We start from the raw sequence: 18,198 nt of genomic DNA, 5'->3' as shown, positions 1-18,198 counted from the left end.
GCGGCGACGTCATCAAATCTGGAACAGTCGGCTCAAAGGAGTGAGCAACTGAACCAGCGGAAGCAGGCGCAGGCGCCTGGGTCGACGCCTCAGGTAGGCTGACCAAGCCTACCGTCATCGGCGGAGAGGTAATACTCGGCCCCTGACCCTGGAATGCGCCAACATCCACGCCTGCGTAAAGAAGAAAAGTGTTAAAAGACAAGGATTAAACTACGAAGATAAAAGCTAAGAGAAAGTTGTACTTACGGGTTTTCTTGAGCTTGAACGTACGGACGGGCGGGGACGAACCCGATGGAGCCGGTCTCTTGATGCCGGTCACCGTCGTCGTCATTGGTCCTCCGGAGGTAACAGTCGTAGCCTCCGGAACAGTGGTCTTCTCACCACCGGGGTTCCCCGCCACCCTCTTCACTATTTGACTCAGTGTCAGATAGGAGCACTAGATCGGCTGTGGAGGCCGCCTTCTCCTTCCCTTTCCCGCCGGCAGCCCTCTTCTTCCGCACTAACGGAGGATCATCTGCGGATTCCTCAGAAGAAGACAGGATGTCGGGAATTCCAGCAGCGGGTACAGCACTGAGGGGTGGAGGAGAGAATAACGCCTTACCTGGCCGCCGGTGGCTCAGGATCTCGTGGCCCAGCGGATAGACCTCCACAAACCGATCCGCTGTTTGCTCCAGGATGGGCAACTCGTTCTCGTCAAGAGCACGAGTACCCACCCGCACGGAACCGTCAGCTTCCCGCGGGTACAGGAGCGACTCCAAATCGTTCCCCTCTGAAAGAAAAGAAACAGTTAGAAGACAAACTCATATCAGCAAGAAAGACAAGACATACCATAAGGAGTAGGGTTCAAACCGTATTCGAGAAGGATGGGAACCTGAGACGCCTCCTTCCATACCCGGCTCATCCCCAGCATCACCATCCCGGACTCCGCAAACCGGTAAACCGGAGATTGGACCCGGGATATCTTCGCAAACCATTCCGCCTCCTGGTAGTTGGTGGCGTGGTGGCTCAGAATTGCTTGGCCATTTTTAAACTTCATGGCAATGGGGATGGCGCGGGCAGAAATATAGAAGAACTCCCGCTTCCACGATCGGAGACTGCGCTCGGCTCGTGCAAATCTTCAAACCCTTGATCCGGGTTGTCAGGGTGTACCACCCCTGGATGCACCTCCAAGTATAGAAGGTCATCAGGCGGTCCACATAGGGCTCAATGCCCAGAATCCGGCACACCCACTCGAAATGGCGAATCTTGGCGATCGCCATGGGGTGCAACTCGGTCAGATGAACACCATGCCTCTCAAGGACACGGTAAACAAACTTTGTCAATGGGAACCTAAGATTCCCATAGACAAAGAATGCTGCATAAACCCCGATCTTGCCTCTGGGGGCATCGTACACGGTCTGATGGGGTTCAGGAAACTCAGGCTCGAAAGGATCGGGCATGAACTTCCTAACAACATACCGGTACTGATCGCCGGGCAGAGCACACTGGCACTCACCAGCATTACTCTTATCATCGGCCGAAGACTCAAGATCACGAGAAGACATTTTGCAGAAAGAAAGCGATTTCGGGAAAATGCTTGCCTGAAAAGGGGAGTATTTGCCGGAAATCGCTAGGAAGAAGAAGAGAAGGGTGAAGGTGTGGATTGCAAAGAGCCCTCTCCCCCTTTATATACTAATCGCAATTAATGCGATGAATTTAATGCGGAGGAGAGAGAAATCGAAGGTGCAATGAAACTATGACACGTGGCAAAAAGCAGGCTGGCAACAGCTGTTGACAGGACGCGTACCATTAATTTCGCGGCTACGCGCCCGAAAAATAGCGCCCACGCGCCTGAAAAAGCGTCTGGAATGACCATGTACTGTCACGTCACCATAACTTCCTGCACGTCCTGACACAGTCAGAAGAAACCGTCGCACGACGTTTCAGATGTTTGGACTGTTCCTATCTTTCCACCAACTCTTCGAATTTCGAAATTCAAAATTCAAAAAAGATTCAAAAGTAAGCGGGAAAACACCCCTTACCTTGGCAAACAAGTAACCATAAGCCGGGTGCGGGTACAGTGTTAAGGCAAAACCCTTCACATACCTAGCACCCGCAGGGAATTGAAGCCAACAGTACCTTGGAAGTAAAGTAACCGTAAGACGAGCGCGGGTAGTGTTAAGGCAAAACCCTTCACATACCCAGCGCCCCGCAGAGAATTGAAACCAAGAAGGATCTTCTGAGCAATGCTTGCGGATAGAGGAATAACACCCCCGCATAACGGGAACATAGAGAATTATATTGTTTGAAACTCCGTGATGGAATTGGTGGTCTTAGCATAATTGATCACTATGTTGAAAACCACCAGAACCCCATGGAGACTATATACAAGTAAGACTCAACGCTCCTGACTTGCGAGAAAGTTACATACCTACCCGCATCATACCCAAAGATCAAGCAAAAAAAATCGGGAATTTTTGCAAGTGACATTAGGAAACCCGCGGGAAGAATCCCCACGGAGAACCTTAAAACTAAAAACCTTTTTCAAAACCCCTTGCTTAAAGTCCAAAAGTTCACATCACTTTATTAAACATTCATGAGAAGAACATTGGACTGGGGGGACTTGAAGAGGTAGGTCCCAGCAGAGCCCAGTTGGTCCCGCAAGACTCACCTTGAACAGGGACGTCTGCGCAAAGGCCATCTGCTCCCGCAGGACCCACCATGCTCAGAGAACCTTACGCGCAGTACGCAAGCTGTACACGCAGGGAAAGCCTCCCAATGGTGAAGTACCCCGCCTGTTCCCGCAGTTGCGGATACAAGCCATCAGGGAAGGCTACCCGCAGACAGCAGGGCTACACGCACAAGACAATAGCTACTTCAGTAGTCACATGAAGGAATGAGCAAGGCGGGAACAATCCCGCCAAAATGAGCCAGTCCGTATGATTCTGAAAGATCTTTTGTACTATACCTACCAAGGTATGGATAGGACAGACAATCTGACCAGAACAGCCCATGAGCCAATCACAGGGTGACAGCTCACCGACAACAGTACGAGGAGGAGCACCCTCTAGTACTGTTTGTCACTATTAGCCGCTGCCTACTCACCAACTCTTACTGAGGGGCGTGCGCAGCCTACAGTTGGTAGAATAGTGTTACTATTGGCCGTAACCTATTCACCAACCAGCATGGCCTGCGTATAATCCACAGTAGGTGGGACGTGCATAATCTACAGTTGGTGGAATAGTGCAGCCGACTTTGTTACTGTTGGCCGTAACCTATCCACCAACCAGTATGGCCTGTGCATAGTCCACTGTTGGTAGAACAGGAATACTATTCAGCCGGCTGTACCTTCTAGGAAACCTACCTTCGGCTATAAATACTCCAACATCTTGGAATGGTAAGATCATCTGCTATCCTGTTATCTAGCAATCTCTTAATATACACTTATATTCAGAGCAATCTACTCTGATTCTCACGCCGGAGGGTGGTCACAAGGAGGAACCCCCCCCTTCTCAGTGACGAGCTTACGGTGTTTGTTTTGCAGGTCCCCTGAAGAACAACCGTCTCTGTTGGACCTCATTCTCGTGGGAAACATTACTTAACCCCCAGATTATCTATAATCTGTCCAGGGTTCACTTAGTGTTTCTTCAGTATGTGATTATTTGATCTCATTCATGATATGCTTGGTTGGTGTTTAAGTACGTGAAGGTTTGGATGGATTCACTGAATTTGATAGACGTACTCTTTATTAAAATTAGAGCTTATAGAAAGGTACACCTATATTATTCTATAAACATTATTATCATGTACTAAATCTAAATGATAAATGATTGATCAAGAAGTCAAGATTTTTCAAATATTTGGTTAATTTGTTAACTTTATGAATTTTTATCGTTTGCAATTGTATTATAAGTGTTCCTAATAACTTGTCAATACAAATATTGTCGGGTGATTCGCTGTGATTATTTCAATGCTACAAGATTTTTACATTTGTATTAGTTTAGTAACTACCAACCTAACATTTTATTTTAGTGACTAACTACAACCAAATTCGACTCTACGCAAACTCGGTCATAGCATGTGCTGATGTGCACATCGATCCTAGGATTTGAAGTCCCACAAATTGGACAGATGTACGTAGACAACACTAAATTTTGTTTCTTTAATAATAGTATATAATAATAGTAATAATAACAACAATCAAGATTTCAGTTAAAAAAATATATAAAAATAAAAAAAGAACAATTGCTAGTAAAGATGGTATGCATGATTTCACATGAACCAATAGTATAGAGCTGCGAACATCATGAATGGGTAGATCTTGGAACATCTCATTTGTTGTGAATCACTTGTGCCTGGAGTATTCTTATTAGACGTGGAGGTTAAACAGGAGATAGGGTTGACACGTTGACCACACCTCGCTGGTAATTCTTGTGCCTGAGTGACATTAATACCAGCTCGCTCAGCATTTTTCGTACCTTGATTAGTTATCATACTACATAAGCACTCTGGGTTAGACTTAATCATCGACTTTAAAGGATCGCAACAGCTGTCAGGTGGATCCCGTCCCTGTTGCTGGTTGTTTAGGTAACTGAGGCATGGAGCGAGTTGATTAATACATGTTGACCCCCCACCAGTGTTGCCACCGTTATTGCCACCATTGTTGGCACCATCATTGTTGTTTCCATTGTTGTTGGCACCGTTGTTACCACCGCTGTTGCCACCGTTGCTGCCACCAATGATGCCATCAATGATGCCACCAATGGTGCTACCATTAATGCCACCATTATTGTTGTTGCCTTGAGCGTGTGCATTTTCCAAAAATAGCCCTGCCATGGTGATCATCATCATTATTATCATGCAATTAAACATCTTCATCTTGAATACTGTGTGTTTCTTTGTTGTAGATGTTTCTTTGAATTGTTGTGATGATTTACATGTAGCACATGCGTACATAAATAGTCTGTGATGCATGGTATAGGTTGGTGGGCGTGGTTGATCAAACTGAGAGCTAGCATGCTGACTTTTTTTTAATATGGAGAGTGTCAAGCTAGAAGAGGTTGAACTACCTAGACACAAAAAAGAAAAGAATTGCTATTATTGGAATAGATCATTCCACGTTTTAGTTTATTAGTTTGGATAATATATATAATTGGTACAAGAAAAGTAAACATAATTTATCATTTATAAAACTAACTGAACCTCATATTTCAAGCTGGTCGACCGACGGATCAAAACAGTCTCATGTCAATACAAGTTCGAAAAAACAAGCCGTTTTAGAAAAGTCACTGTTTGGTTCGGGTCCCTGGCGAAGCTTGGGTTTAATCACGGGTTAACCAAAGTCACAACTCAAAAATTTCCAGGTCGACGATTCGGTCTGGGTTGGATCAAACAATATGACATCTATATATTTAATTTTATTCATTTATTCAAACGATTCTTCTTACAATTAAAAAAAAACAAGATAAATTTTTAACCAACAAAGACCTAAAATATTAAGATATTGCGAGAGGAAGGGTCAGTAGGATGAGCAAATTCGGTATTGGTACCGGTACCGAAATCGGTACCAAAGTTTAAAGTTACAGTACCGGTACGATACAGGTATTTCCCGAATTTTACCTTCAATACCGGTACAAAAAATTGTGATTTTTGGGAACAGAATTTTCGGTGGCGGTACGGTACCGATCTCATCTCTAAGGGTTAGTACCTAGAACAAGAATTGAAAGACCTAAATTTTTTTATAAAAACAAATCTTTTACTATTCGACTACTATTTTGAAACTTTTATTTATTAACATTGCGAGGTTTTATAAAAAATCAAATGATTGGGTATATATATATATATATAAAAGAAAATCAGTGGTGATCGTTAGCTTATCGAAAAGATACATTAGGGGTGACCGCGCTTAATACCTATAAAAAATTTCGGGAAAAATCGCAAAATTTACTCTATTAACAGAAAAAACGGCAGTGACCGGGGCCACCCCCGGTCCCCAAGAAGTTGCACCCCTGGTTTGAATAAAATATGTTAAAACTCATAGTTATCAAATGCGATAAGCGCTCGAAAGCGTTGAGGCTGGGTCTAGCGCCCAGACGATAAGCGCAAAAAAAGCGCCCGATTTTGAAAAGAAAAACGCACATTAAAAAAACAAAAATTTTAACTTAAATAGAACATCTTATGAAGAACACATACATTCACAGTCCTTAACATTAGGTTTTTAAAGAAAGAAATCCGAATTTAGGTTTTTTAAGAACAAAACTAACCTATAACTAACATGTAAATTCTTAGTTTATTGATGATTTTTTGTGCTATAATATTGATTGTGAAACCCCTTAAATAGTGGAGTGTTAGGGACTCTAGAGAATATGAACATATTATTAAAGGGAATTTAATACGCATGGAGAGGTTTTGGAAAATAAGACTGCGCCTTAAATATCTGTTGCATGCTAATCGCAATTAATGCGCCTGACGCTTTAAATGCGCTTAAGTGAAAATCGCACGCTTTTAATAACTATGTTAAAACTAAAATGGACCAAAATTGAAATGAGTTGTTTTAATAAAATATATCAAAATAGATTCCCCAGCTACATTTTCTTATGCCGGCTAGTGATAACATGTGGAGGTAGCGTCAATGCCCATGGTGGTGGCGATGAAAACAATAATAAGGTGGTGTCAACGGTGCTCGTGGTGGGTACTGGTAGTGAAGGTGGCAGCCATGGTAGTGGAGGTGCCAATGATTTAGGCAGAGACATACAATGGCCACCGTGGTGTTGGTGTTGATGGCGAGTGTTGGTGTCTGCGGCAACAGTGGGGTTGATGGAGATAGTGGTAGAGACAAAATATGATCATATGGTAGAGACAAACAATGATCATAGAGGTTTCAGCCTATTTAGACCCATCTAAACACGTCTAATTTGGGTTAACTCAAATCGAACCATTATCTAATTTGAGTTGATCCGGTTCACCTGTATACACCAATATATAACCTTTTATTTTGCCCAAACTAACCCTTTCTTTAATGAAAGGTCATAATTTCCACGTATAACGAAATCAATACATCGAATCCCTTTTGTAAAAGAAAAATCCAAATCTAAATTTGCCATGTAGTCAAAGTTTAATTGAAATTAAATGACAAAACAGGTTGTAATTGTCGCCTGGGGAAAGGGCTGCTAAATGAAGGAGTCGTGTTCGGAGGTCATACTTGAATGAACCTGAAATTTTACATAAACAAAAAAATCATTTTACACACATGAACCCATGTATGTGATTGGTACAAAAAAATCATTTTACACACAGTTCTCTAATGCTGACAAGAGGTGTACAAACTGGTTTAAAACTCAAAACCGGTTTGGGTTGAAACCAATTCGGTTTAGTCAAGAAAAGTCAAAACCAGTTTATGATGGTTTCGGTTTGGGTTGAAACCGGTTTCTTGAACAGATTACAATCGGTTTCCGTTCGGGTTTTGGCCGGTTTCGGTTTGGGTAACCGGTTATGGTAAAGAAAATTACAAACCGGTTCCGTACTTTCGGTTTCAATCAGTTCCAAACCGATGTCTTCTTAATCGGTTCCAAACCGGTTCGGTTAACCGATTTATTTGTCCACCTCTAATGCTGACTGCCTTGCTCCAGTAGTCAATGTAGCCTTTGCCATCACATACACAAATTTTGAATGTTTATTGTCTGGCTGGCAGTTGCCTGTAAACTGATTCATTACAAATTTGCTAGTAACTGGGGGACTGGACTTATGACCCTGGTTCACTAGTAACAGGTTTCATATGCTTCTAATGGGATCATTATTGAGTATGTGACTATGTTGACTATTGACGGTCTAGTCCGATCCATCAATGAACTGGGTAAATGGAAAGGCTGCTTCTATTAGCATCATTCCCAGCAGTACTGGAACTGCTAAGGTAGTTTTTATTTGGCGGTTTGCTCGTTTTGATTAATATGTAGTGACGAGTGTACTAAATGATTGTGCTTATGAAAGCTACTGGAAAAGTTATGACTGCACTAATGGTAAAAACTTACAGGGATGGCTTTTACCATTATGACTGCACTAATGGTAAAAACTTACTAGATGTCTGATGATTAATCTTACTGCAGGCTGGAGAAGTCTGCTTCATATGATGACATAAAGGTAGCAATCAACCAGACTTAACATTAAAAATAAATCGAAACATAAACACATGTAATTTGAACATTTGCATGGTCAATTTGTGGCTATGTGAACGATAGAGATTTGATAATGCACTTATAAGTTGACTAGTTTAGCAGGCAATGCCATTATGAGTTTCTTTTCATCCCATTTACATGAAAACTAACTAATTTTCACTCCAACAAGTAAAACTGAAACAGGGCAAGCAGATTACGCTGATTGACAGCCATCTTTAAAGTTATTTGACCCATCCATCCTGTCACCACCACTCGGGTAGAAAGCATAAGTGTTATGAGGTAACCAAGTTGATAAGTATGGAGTTGTTACGGGTCTAAGCTAATTTGCTAAAAGTGACATTACATTGAACAATAGATTGGTTAAGGTTGTCTCTTGGTATGTTTTAAACACTTACTAAATTACATCACATCACTTTATCCTACGGATACATAGTTTGCAGTAATGTTTGATGAGAGAATCTATATCCATTCCATCGCTCTAAAGAAACTTACAAATATCATATCTAATTGTGACTGCTTTATTCATGCTCAAACTCTTATACAAGTAAATCAAATCGCTCACCCAAATAAACCAAACATTGAACAACATGCGACCATAGCCAACAAAGCATAATGGTTCAATTACATAACTGATCAATCATAAAAACCGATATCTTTAAAAGTTCCAAGTTCCAACTCACAAAACATTAACCATTTAACCAAACAGAAGCAACATTACCAGTTCACCGCGAAGCATTAAGCCCAAGAAGCATCTGACTCCCACTGTTGGGAAGATACATAACATCCCCACTCCTCGCAAGAGTCGCCGAAATCTCCCTAGACGCCTCAATCCTCCTAAGCTCAATCAACCCCATACCCGCGGACGCAGTAGCATCCGAAATCAGCTTCGCCGACTCGCTCTCTCCTTCCGCCCTAATAATCGCGGCACGCCGTTCCTGCTCGGCCTTTGCCACCACAAATTTCGACCTCTCGGCCTCCTGCTGGGCCACCTGCTTCTGCTCCACCGCCCTGGAGAATTCCGCACCGTACGAAAGATGCGTAATCGCCACATCATCAAGCACAATGTTGAAATCCCTAGCCCGTTTGATCAAACTATCCCGAACCAACGCCGAGACGCTCGGACGCTCGGTTAACAGCTGATCAGCGTTGAATTGAGCAACGACGGCTTTTAAAACCTCGTTACCAATGGACGGAAGGACCTTCTCGTCGTACTCGAGACCTAGGGTTTTGAAAATGTCTGGTAACTTGTTGACTTCAGGACGGGATAAGACACGTAGGGTTAGGTTAACCATCTGGAGATCCTTGGTACCGGACATGGAGGTGAAAGTGTGGGGCCTGGTACGGATGTCGAAGATGAAGGGCTTCTGGAGGACTGGGATGAGGAAGTGAGTACCTTCGCCTGGTGTCGTCGATGATACCGTTGATTCGGTCGAAGATGACGGCGCGTTGACCGCCGTCGACGGTGTAGAGGGAGTAGTTGAGGATGGTGACGGACGCGCCAAGGCCGAAGGCGGCGCGTGCGAGATTGGTCAAGAAGGACATTGCAGCCTGATTGCTACCCATTTTGGTTTTGGTGTGAATGAATGAAGAGAGGGTGAGAGGAAGGTTGTGGAAGTGGAACAAGGGTTTTAGTTTTGTTATCCAAGTCAACAAGGACGGCAAAACCCTCCTTCCAAAATCCAAACCGGATACACTGGGCCCGTAACTTTGTTTTGGCTCATGTGAGCCCAAATCAGGTTTTTAAATACTCGGTTTTGGGTATGGAATCGGGTTCGGGTATGAAAGGGTATTTGAAAATCAGGTATTGGCAATACCCGGGTCGGGTTCGGGCCCATGTATTGTCTTTAAAAACCACACTATATGCATCGAGTTCGGGTCAGGTATAAAACCGGGTATTTGAACACCATACTCCAAGGTATTAAAAAAACCCTATTTTCGGGTTTTTTCCGGGTATAGATTGGATTTTTTAAGGGTTTTACTTTTTATGGTATTTTTGTGGGTGGCGGCGCAGCTTGTTGCCCGCTTACCTGTCTCTTTATTGTAATTTGATCTTTTTATTTTTACTATTAATCGAGTAGGATTTTTTAGGTATTTTTCAGGTAATTTTGGGTATTTAAAAAACTCAGTTTCAGGTATTGGAAAATCCCGGTTCCAAATATGGAACCGGTTCCGGTTTTCGGGTATTATCGGGTATATATCAGGCCCGGGTACGGGTCTTGGTACTGAAATGCATATTATATTCGTTCCCTACGGGTAGGTTCGGGTACGGGTATTATAAACCTGGGTATTAAAAAACCGGTTCCGGGTATTTTTTTCGGGTCCGGTTTCGGGATCGGGTATTTTATGCACCTCTAACTGGAACCGGGAGTTTGATCAACAAAAGTCAAGAATCAGGCCGGGTAAGAACCGCTTCCAAGTATGATCATGTATTTTGACCAGGTTATGACCTGGTTTTGGTCGGGTTGGTTCTGAGTTTTGGTGGGGTAAAGGTGGAACATGTTCAGCAGGCCTGGGTTGGGTTGCTGTACGATTTTTTTTGAGGAATCAATACCTATATTTACTCGCGGTTCATGTTAAACCGGATACTGTTCGGGGTCAGGCCCAAAAATCGAGTTTTTTTCCCACCTCTACTTTGACTCTTGAAATATATAGAGGTAGGGTACCAAAAAGACCCAAATACCCTTAAGGAATACCTGCGGGTCAATCAGAAGTCCCTCGTAAAGCACCCGCGGGACATACGAATCATCCGCATAAATCATCTGAGGAAGAAACACCCTTATAGCACATGCGGAAGCATCCTGGCACCCTTAAAAGTCATCCGCAAGAAGGAATACCCGTAAATGACCACGAGGCAATGCCCCGGGACAGCTGTTATCAACTAATTACCTTCTAGAAGATCTATCAAAGATGCTTTCTTGAGCAATACATGATCACTGGGCCAATCAACTAATGACACCTGGCAAGGTCGTTATAACCGTGCACATGACCAATACTACCCCGTTAACCAATAATAGAGTGACACGTGTCCAGGTTGTTATACATGCACATGCAACGTATAAGCTAAACCTATCATATAAGGACACGCGTCCAGACGGTTATGAGGCATCTTCTAAAGGGACAGCTGGCCCAATCACTTCCCCACACCATTTGGCTATAAATACCCTCTCAATCATCATGAGGTATTCATTCACTCCCACTGTTCTCTCTCAATTTACTTAAGTACTTTACTCTCGTCAGAACTGTACTTATTCTCACGCCGGAGGGTGGTTACGGGAAGACCCCCCCTCTTGTCCTTCTCGTAACGAGCTCACGGTGTCTGTTTTGCAGGATCACGTCACTGGACTTTGGGTAATTGTGTTCATATCGTATTAGAAGTTAACCGTATCCTACCCTGTGGACTCATTGGATCCAGGGCCCGTAATCGGGGAGTGGATCCGTGTTTCTTCAGTGGCGCCATCCGTGTCTTTGTTAGAACAGCAAAAAAACTTTTTCTCCTCGTTTTCTTTACGATATGAATCAATTATCTAAAGGGCCGACGGAGAATCAGTCGCAACCTTCACGAGATCTCAATATTGAATCACGTGAAGGAGCAACATCCGTTTTTGCTAGAATCACAAACTCTGCTCCGCGAACTGATGCCGTGAACCCTGGAGGTTTTACCTTAAGTGGATCAGCGGCTAGGGAACACTTTACTCCATTAGCAAATACTACTCCGGTAGATGTTGGGAATGTTGCTACGCCAACTACTGACCTGGGGCATGTCACAGCCCCAGGAGGTTCTAACTTGAGGAATCTAGAACGAATTACAAGAGAAGTCCACCGAACTCAGTCGGAGTTAGGTTTGGAAGAGGATTCCGGTGATTCTAATCTAAGAAGAGCTCACCGTCATAGCTCCAGGATCGAAGGATTTTTGTTTCCGGTCGAATGGCTTCGTGTTCAACAAGATAGTTTGAAAGCGGAATATGAACGTCAGGTCCGGAATGAACGTTTCCATGGCCGTACCTTGACGTATGACGAGCCTGCCAGAAGATCTATCTCTCCTCCCATAAGGGGAAGCCACATCCAAGATAGTCTGCCACCGGAACAGAACGTAGGAGAGATCCGGAGGTTACGTCCTCGTCCTCGCATAGATATGCGGGTATCATCTTATGAGGATGAATTGGACGGATACGACTCAACTTATAACCCGGAAGGTAGTTACTACAGCGGAGATAGTCGCTTCCCTTCGTATGGAGGGACTAGCTATCCGCGCCCAGTTGTTCGCCATGCGGAGTATCATAGCAATGCCGAGTATGATTTTTCCAAACCATATCGCCCGGAATCTTTTGCAGAGAAATCAAAATTTATTTCGAGCATTGCGAGAGCTCCATTCCCGATTAATGCAAAGATTCCAACATCTTTTGGAACATATAATGGAATGACTGATCCTAGTGATCATCTGTTAAGGTTTGAAGCAGTTGGAGGAGTTAGTGGTTGGACTCTTCCATATTGGCGTCACATGTTCGCACTAACATTCACCGGGGCGGCGCGGGAGTGGTTTGAGAAATTTCCATGTGGAAAGATTACAAGTTGGAAAGACTTCGTAGCAAAATTCTCTCAGTATTTTAGTCAACAAAAGAAACGTACTCGTGACCCTTCGGAAATACTAGATGTTACAAGGCGAAATAATGAGTCTATTGAAGACTTCATTACTCGTTTTACTAATGAGAGCCTTAACATCGGAGGGGTAAGCGAAGATATGCTGCGAGGAGCATTCTGTAAGAACGTCCATAGTGATGCCTTGATCCGTACTCTAACAGGAAGAGATGGAATGCCCAAGTCATGGGTTGAAATCATGATGGCATCAAAGTTGTTTGCAAGAACTGAGAAAACTCTAAGTTCCAGTAGTCAAAAACAATCACCGAAGATTGAGTTTCAAACTCCGAGACCGAACAGGCAGGCTAATGGACCAATATGGTCAAGACTTCAGCCAAGTGCGAAAACATCTGAGCCTTTTGATGCAAGATCTTTGATCGGCAACAAGGGTAAACGTAATTTTTCAGCTCGTTCCTCTAACAGCTGGACCCAGTTATCAAAGACTCCCTCAGAAATTCTCACCACGCAGAATCTGACTTTCCAGAAGCCTCAACCAATACCACGGAAGTCGTTCCTCGATAACAAGAAACACTGCTCATATCATAATGATATTGGGCACAACACGAATGAATGTGTGGCCCTCAGAAATGAAATTGAAGCAGCTGTTAAAAATGGTAAACTTGAACATATGGTTAAGGGCGTACGAGTAGGGACTAGCAAACCTCCCATAAAGGACAGCCAGGGCCCAGCTAAAAGGCAAGCCAAAGATCTGAATGTCCACATGATTCAGGGGAGATATTCGGGTAAAGGAAAAAGGAGAGACTATTGAAACGAGGAATGGAAGAACGAGCCCATGATCTTTCCTCGGATCAAAGGGGGTCCGTGTAACAAAAACCCACTGATAATTACTGCTGAATTTGGTTATTACCGGTCACAATATGTGTTCTTTGACACAGGCAGCACGTCTGACATTATGTACAAATAGTGTTTTGAACAATTGGACGAAGAAGACAAAGAAAGATTACAACCAATTCATGCTCCTATTTCTGGTTTCGGGGGAGAGATAATGCACCCGCGTGATGTTATTACTTTCCCGGTCACACTAAGTGACGAAATACGTTCAAGAACAGAAGAAGTTGAATTTTTGGTCCTACCAGCAACTTCTAAACATGACATTATTTTGGGACGAGAGGCGATCGGAGACTTCAATGCCCATCCGTCCACAGCCCATGGTGCAGTAGGAGTTCTAACTCGCACTGGTGTGGCGATAATTCATGTAAACCGACATTGTTTTACAACCGAGAGTTCAAGACCAAGCAAGGTCCCAAGACAGGCTCAGAGGACCGAACCGGAGAAATGGGTTTTGAATAAGAAGTTTCCGGACCAGACAATTACAATAGGACCCGCTATCTCAGAGATAGTGAGAACCTTTTTAAAGCAGTTTTTGACCAAGAACATTGACATTTTCGCGTGGCAGCCCGCGGACATGACTGGTGTCCTGCGGAGCATTTCGGAACACAAGTTGAAGGTGAATCCGTTGATCACCCCAATTGTGCAAAAGAAACGAAAGATGGGACCAGAACAAACGAAGGACATGAATGAGCAAGTGCAAGATCTTCTTCACGCTGGAATTATACGAGAAATTAAGTACCAAACGTGGGTGGTAAACACAGTAATCGTTCCAAAAAGCAATGGAACGTGGAGAATGTGCATAGATTATAAAGATCTAAACAAAGCATGTCCGAAAGATTGTTACCCACTTCCGGAGATCGACTTAAAGGTGGATGCTGTGGCCCCTTTCAAATTCAAGTGCTTCCTCGATGCCTACAAAGGTTATCACCAGATTCATATGGCAGCTGGTGATGAGGACAAGACAGCGTTCTGCACTGACCAAGGAACATTATGTTATAGAAAGATGCCTTTCGGGTTAAAGAATGCGGGCGCCACATACCAACGTCTGATGGATCAGGCCTTCAAGGTCAGATAAGTCGAAACCTCAAAGTTTATATGGATGATTTAGTGATAAAAAGCATCGAAGAAGACCAAATGTTGAGGGACATAGAGAAAACTTTTGAAACTTTGAGAAGTATCAATATGAAGTTAAATCCAGCAAACTGTTCCTTCGGGATGGAGGAAGGAAAGTTCCTCGGTTACGGGCACGGGTTTCAAAGCTCACCCAGACAAGGTTCAAGCAATAGCCCGTATGCCATCTCCCGCATCCCTCAAGCAAGTTCAAACATTTAATGTCAGATTAGTAGCATTAAACAGGTTTCTGGCAAACCACGCTGCTAAATCTTACCCGTTCATCTCAACACTAAGGAACTGCCTCAAAAAGGCACAATTCAGATGGACTCCGGAAGCCGAACAAGCATTCTAGGAAGTCAAGAAGTGTTTAATGGAACTACCCACGTTAACCGCTCCTCACGCAGGTGAACCATTAACGTTGTATTTGTCGGCGTCTGACATTGCCGTGGGGGCTGTCCTATTGACAGATAGGGAAAATATTCAAACTCCAATCTATTACGTCAGTAGAACACTATCAGACCCTGAAACAAGGTATTCGATGTTGGAAAAATTGGTATTGGCACTGGTTTATGCCGCCAGACGGCTCCACAGATATTTTCAGGGTCACCCCATCAACGTGTTAACCGGATACAAACTCAAGAATGTGTTGAGTAAACCTGAATTGTCCGGTCGACTGGAAAAATGGGCCATCGAATTGGGTGAACACTCGATCGAGTATAAGCCAAGACAGACAATCAAAGGGCAAGTGCTGGCGGACTTCGTAACAGAAGTCCCACAGCACAAAGAACAAGAATGTTTGATCGAACAACAACCCCAAGCACCTCCGGAACAAGGACAAGTCTGGTCACTGTTCACGGACGGAGCTTCAAGCAGTGAAGGGTCAGGTGCCGGCTTAAGGCTAGTCAATCCTGAGGGGCATGAATTTACATACTCCATTAAATTGGACTTCAAAAGTACCAACAATGAGGCGGAATATGAAGCCTTCCTGGCAGGACTGCGGATAGCGAAAATGCTTGGGGTGAAACATTTGGAAGCACGGGTGGATTCTATGCTAATTGCAGGACAAATAAACCGAACAATGAAGCCAAAAACGATGTCATGGCTTCTTATTTGTCACAAGCAAGGGTCTTGATACGCCAATTCTCCTCTTTCAATGTCGTTCTCATTAAGAGGAGTGAGAACAAATCGGCAGACGCTCTTAGCAAGCTAGCTTTAACGAATTTTGAGCATTTTGCCAAAGATATTCGTGATGAAGTTCTAGATCATCCATCCGTTTCACAAAATCAAGTCTTGGTAATTCAAACCGGAGTTGAATCATGGATGACACCCATCAAAGTGTATTTATCTTCCGGAGCACTTCCAGCAGGAAAGGCCGAGGCTTGGAAGATTAAGCACAAAGCTCTGAATTACCAGTTGAGTAATGGTATCTTATACCGGAGATCATTTCTTGGTCCGTTGTTACGTTGTGTAGACACAGAAGTTGAAATTATTTGATCCGAGAAATTCACGAAGGCATTTGCGGTTTACACGCGGGACCAAGAATGACAGTTGCAAAGATCATGAACGCAAGGCATTATTGGCCCGACATACATTTAGACGCTGTGCAGGAAATCAGAAAGTGTGATTCATGCCAGCGTCATGCCCCCAACACCCTGCGTCCAAAGAACGAACTGATTCTAGTTACATTTGCCTGGTCGTTCCAAAAATGGGCTATTGATATTATGGGATGACGTGAAGTCGAAGACTCACTCAAAAATAAACCGAATACAACTAGTTAGATAGCGGTAAGCGGGTATCGGACACAGGGAGTTTGTGGAAAATGAGTTATTAAGTAGCACAGTAATTACTCTATATTAAACTAAGCGCAAAAAATAAATTCAATGAGTTGGTTGGTTGATGTGATTAACGAAAATAACTAAAACAATTAAACATGTTTTAATCAATAAGAGAAAGAATGCCCTCTCTCGATTTTAGGTTTTCAATATTGATAATGTTAATGTTTACTTTTGTGAAGAACTACATAAACATAATTCATGAAAGTGAATTTGAAAGTGATCAAAGAGGACGAAGTACTTGGATTATAAAAAAACGCAAGGTTATCACTCAATAATCAATATAGTATAGCAAACCCTAATTCTCTTCTACTAAATCTCGATTGCCTATGGCACCAAGAACGGATAGTCAAGAACACGAATTTATACCACACTAACAATTACAAACAAATACACAATCACCATAGCACAATAATCATATGATCAAAATACTATCTCACCAATAACATAAACAATTAACAAATATTCAATTAGATAACCTTACAATTCGGGAGAGAGAACATGAAGATGATTAGCCACACATAGTTTGATTCAACATCACATCAATTAGGGTAATCATACAAATCACAAACCCAAACTAATGATAAGAATTCCCAAAGTATTGTCTTTGCTCTCAAAAAGTCGCCCCTAGGTAGTTGTGAATGAAAGATGATGAAAAGTCTAGCCAAAAAACGAATAATAGAGCACCAGAATTCGACAGCTACGACATTAACCGTGGCCCACGGTCTACACCGTGGGTCACGGTGGACTTCTGGAAATGCTGGACCGTGGCCCACGGTCTACACCATGGGTCACGGTGGTCCTCACGGTGCCCGTACCTGCCACGGTACGGTGCCCTCTGCCATTTTTGTAAATCTTGGATCGTGGCCCACGGTCTACACCGTGGGTCACGGTGGACTTCAGCCACGAAACTTCAATTTCTTCACTTGTTTGGTCTTCTCAACTCGTCGGTTCCTTTGGTTTCTTCATTATACACCATAATAGCTCCGGAACCTCCTTTGTACCTACAATTTACCGAACACACCGTAGTCATCTAATTCCACCAAATAAACCAATACAAAACATGATAATTACGGCTTTAAATCAATTAAGGGTTGTCCCATGGACCACCCGTCACATTCCCACACTTACACGTTGCTTGCCCTCAAGCAACATTTCAACACAAACTCTTTATTATTTTCAACTTGTATCCACCATTCTTACCACAAAACCGGTTCAGTTAAGGTCCCAAGTCATACCCTATTCCCTTATGAAAAACCCGAGTTGTCCTCAACACGGTATAAAAATCACAAAGACTTTCCCACACTTGGTTTGGACAACTCCAAAGCGAGGAAGGTAATTTTTAAAACTAATTTTAAATAAAAACTAAATTAACCTAAACCAAAATATACAACATACCTTGGCCTTTTAATTCGTTTCCTCATAAGGTGGGCGTAACAAGTAACTCACCCGGTCCACATCGAGCATATTGATGTCCTTTCCTTCCAAGTAAGGTTTAAGCCTTTGACCGTTCACCACTTGTTTCGTTTGTTCTTGGACATATTCTATCTCCACATCACCAAATTGCCCCACTTTTGTGATGACATATGGGCCCATCCACTTGCTCTTTAACTTAC

General features: G+C 43.2%; 2 protein-coding genes and 1 pseudogene across 2 annotated transcripts; 1 reads left to right on the top strand and 2 right to left on the bottom strand.

Annotated features, from left to right (window-relative positions):
* Positions 1 to 4,074: 4,074 nt before the first annotated feature.
* LOC143584905 (uncharacterized) lies at positions 4,075 to 5,140 on the bottom strand. Its single transcript, XM_077066829.1, has one exon. It carries the CDS (start codon positions 4,951 to 4,953, stop codon positions 4,252 to 4,254), a length of 702 nt encoding a protein of 233 aa, XP_076922944.1. The 5' UTR covers positions 4,954 to 5,140; the 3' UTR covers positions 4,075 to 4,251.
* A 3,510-nt stretch (positions 5,141 to 8,650) lies between these two features.
* Positions 8,651 to 9,717, bottom strand: LOC143584904 (prohibitin-3, mitochondrial pseudogene; annotated as a pseudogene).
* A 5,403-nt stretch (positions 9,718 to 15,120) lies between these two features.
* LOC143584902 (uncharacterized) lies at positions 15,121 to 16,244 on the top strand. The gene is made up of 2 exons (XM_077066827.1): positions 15,121 to 15,768; positions 15,921 to 16,244. Exons 1-2 carry the CDS (start codon positions 15,121 to 15,123, stop codon positions 16,242 to 16,244), a joined length of 972 nt encoding a protein of 323 aa, XP_076922942.1.
* The last annotated feature ends 1,954 nt before the right edge of the window (positions 16,245 to 18,198 follow it).

Source organism: Bidens hawaiensis, unplaced genomic scaffold, assembly GCF_021521415.1.
Source record: "Bidens hawaiensis isolate Kalapana, Puna unplaced genomic scaffold, B.hawaiensis_p1.1 tig00033487_1, whole genome shotgun sequence".
NCBI classification, from domain to species: Eukaryota; Viridiplantae; Streptophyta; class Magnoliopsida; order Asterales; family Asteraceae; genus Bidens; species Bidens hawaiensis.
The sequence above is the reverse complement of the archived record's forward strand: the minus strand, read 5'-3'. Positions and strand labels throughout refer to the sequence as shown.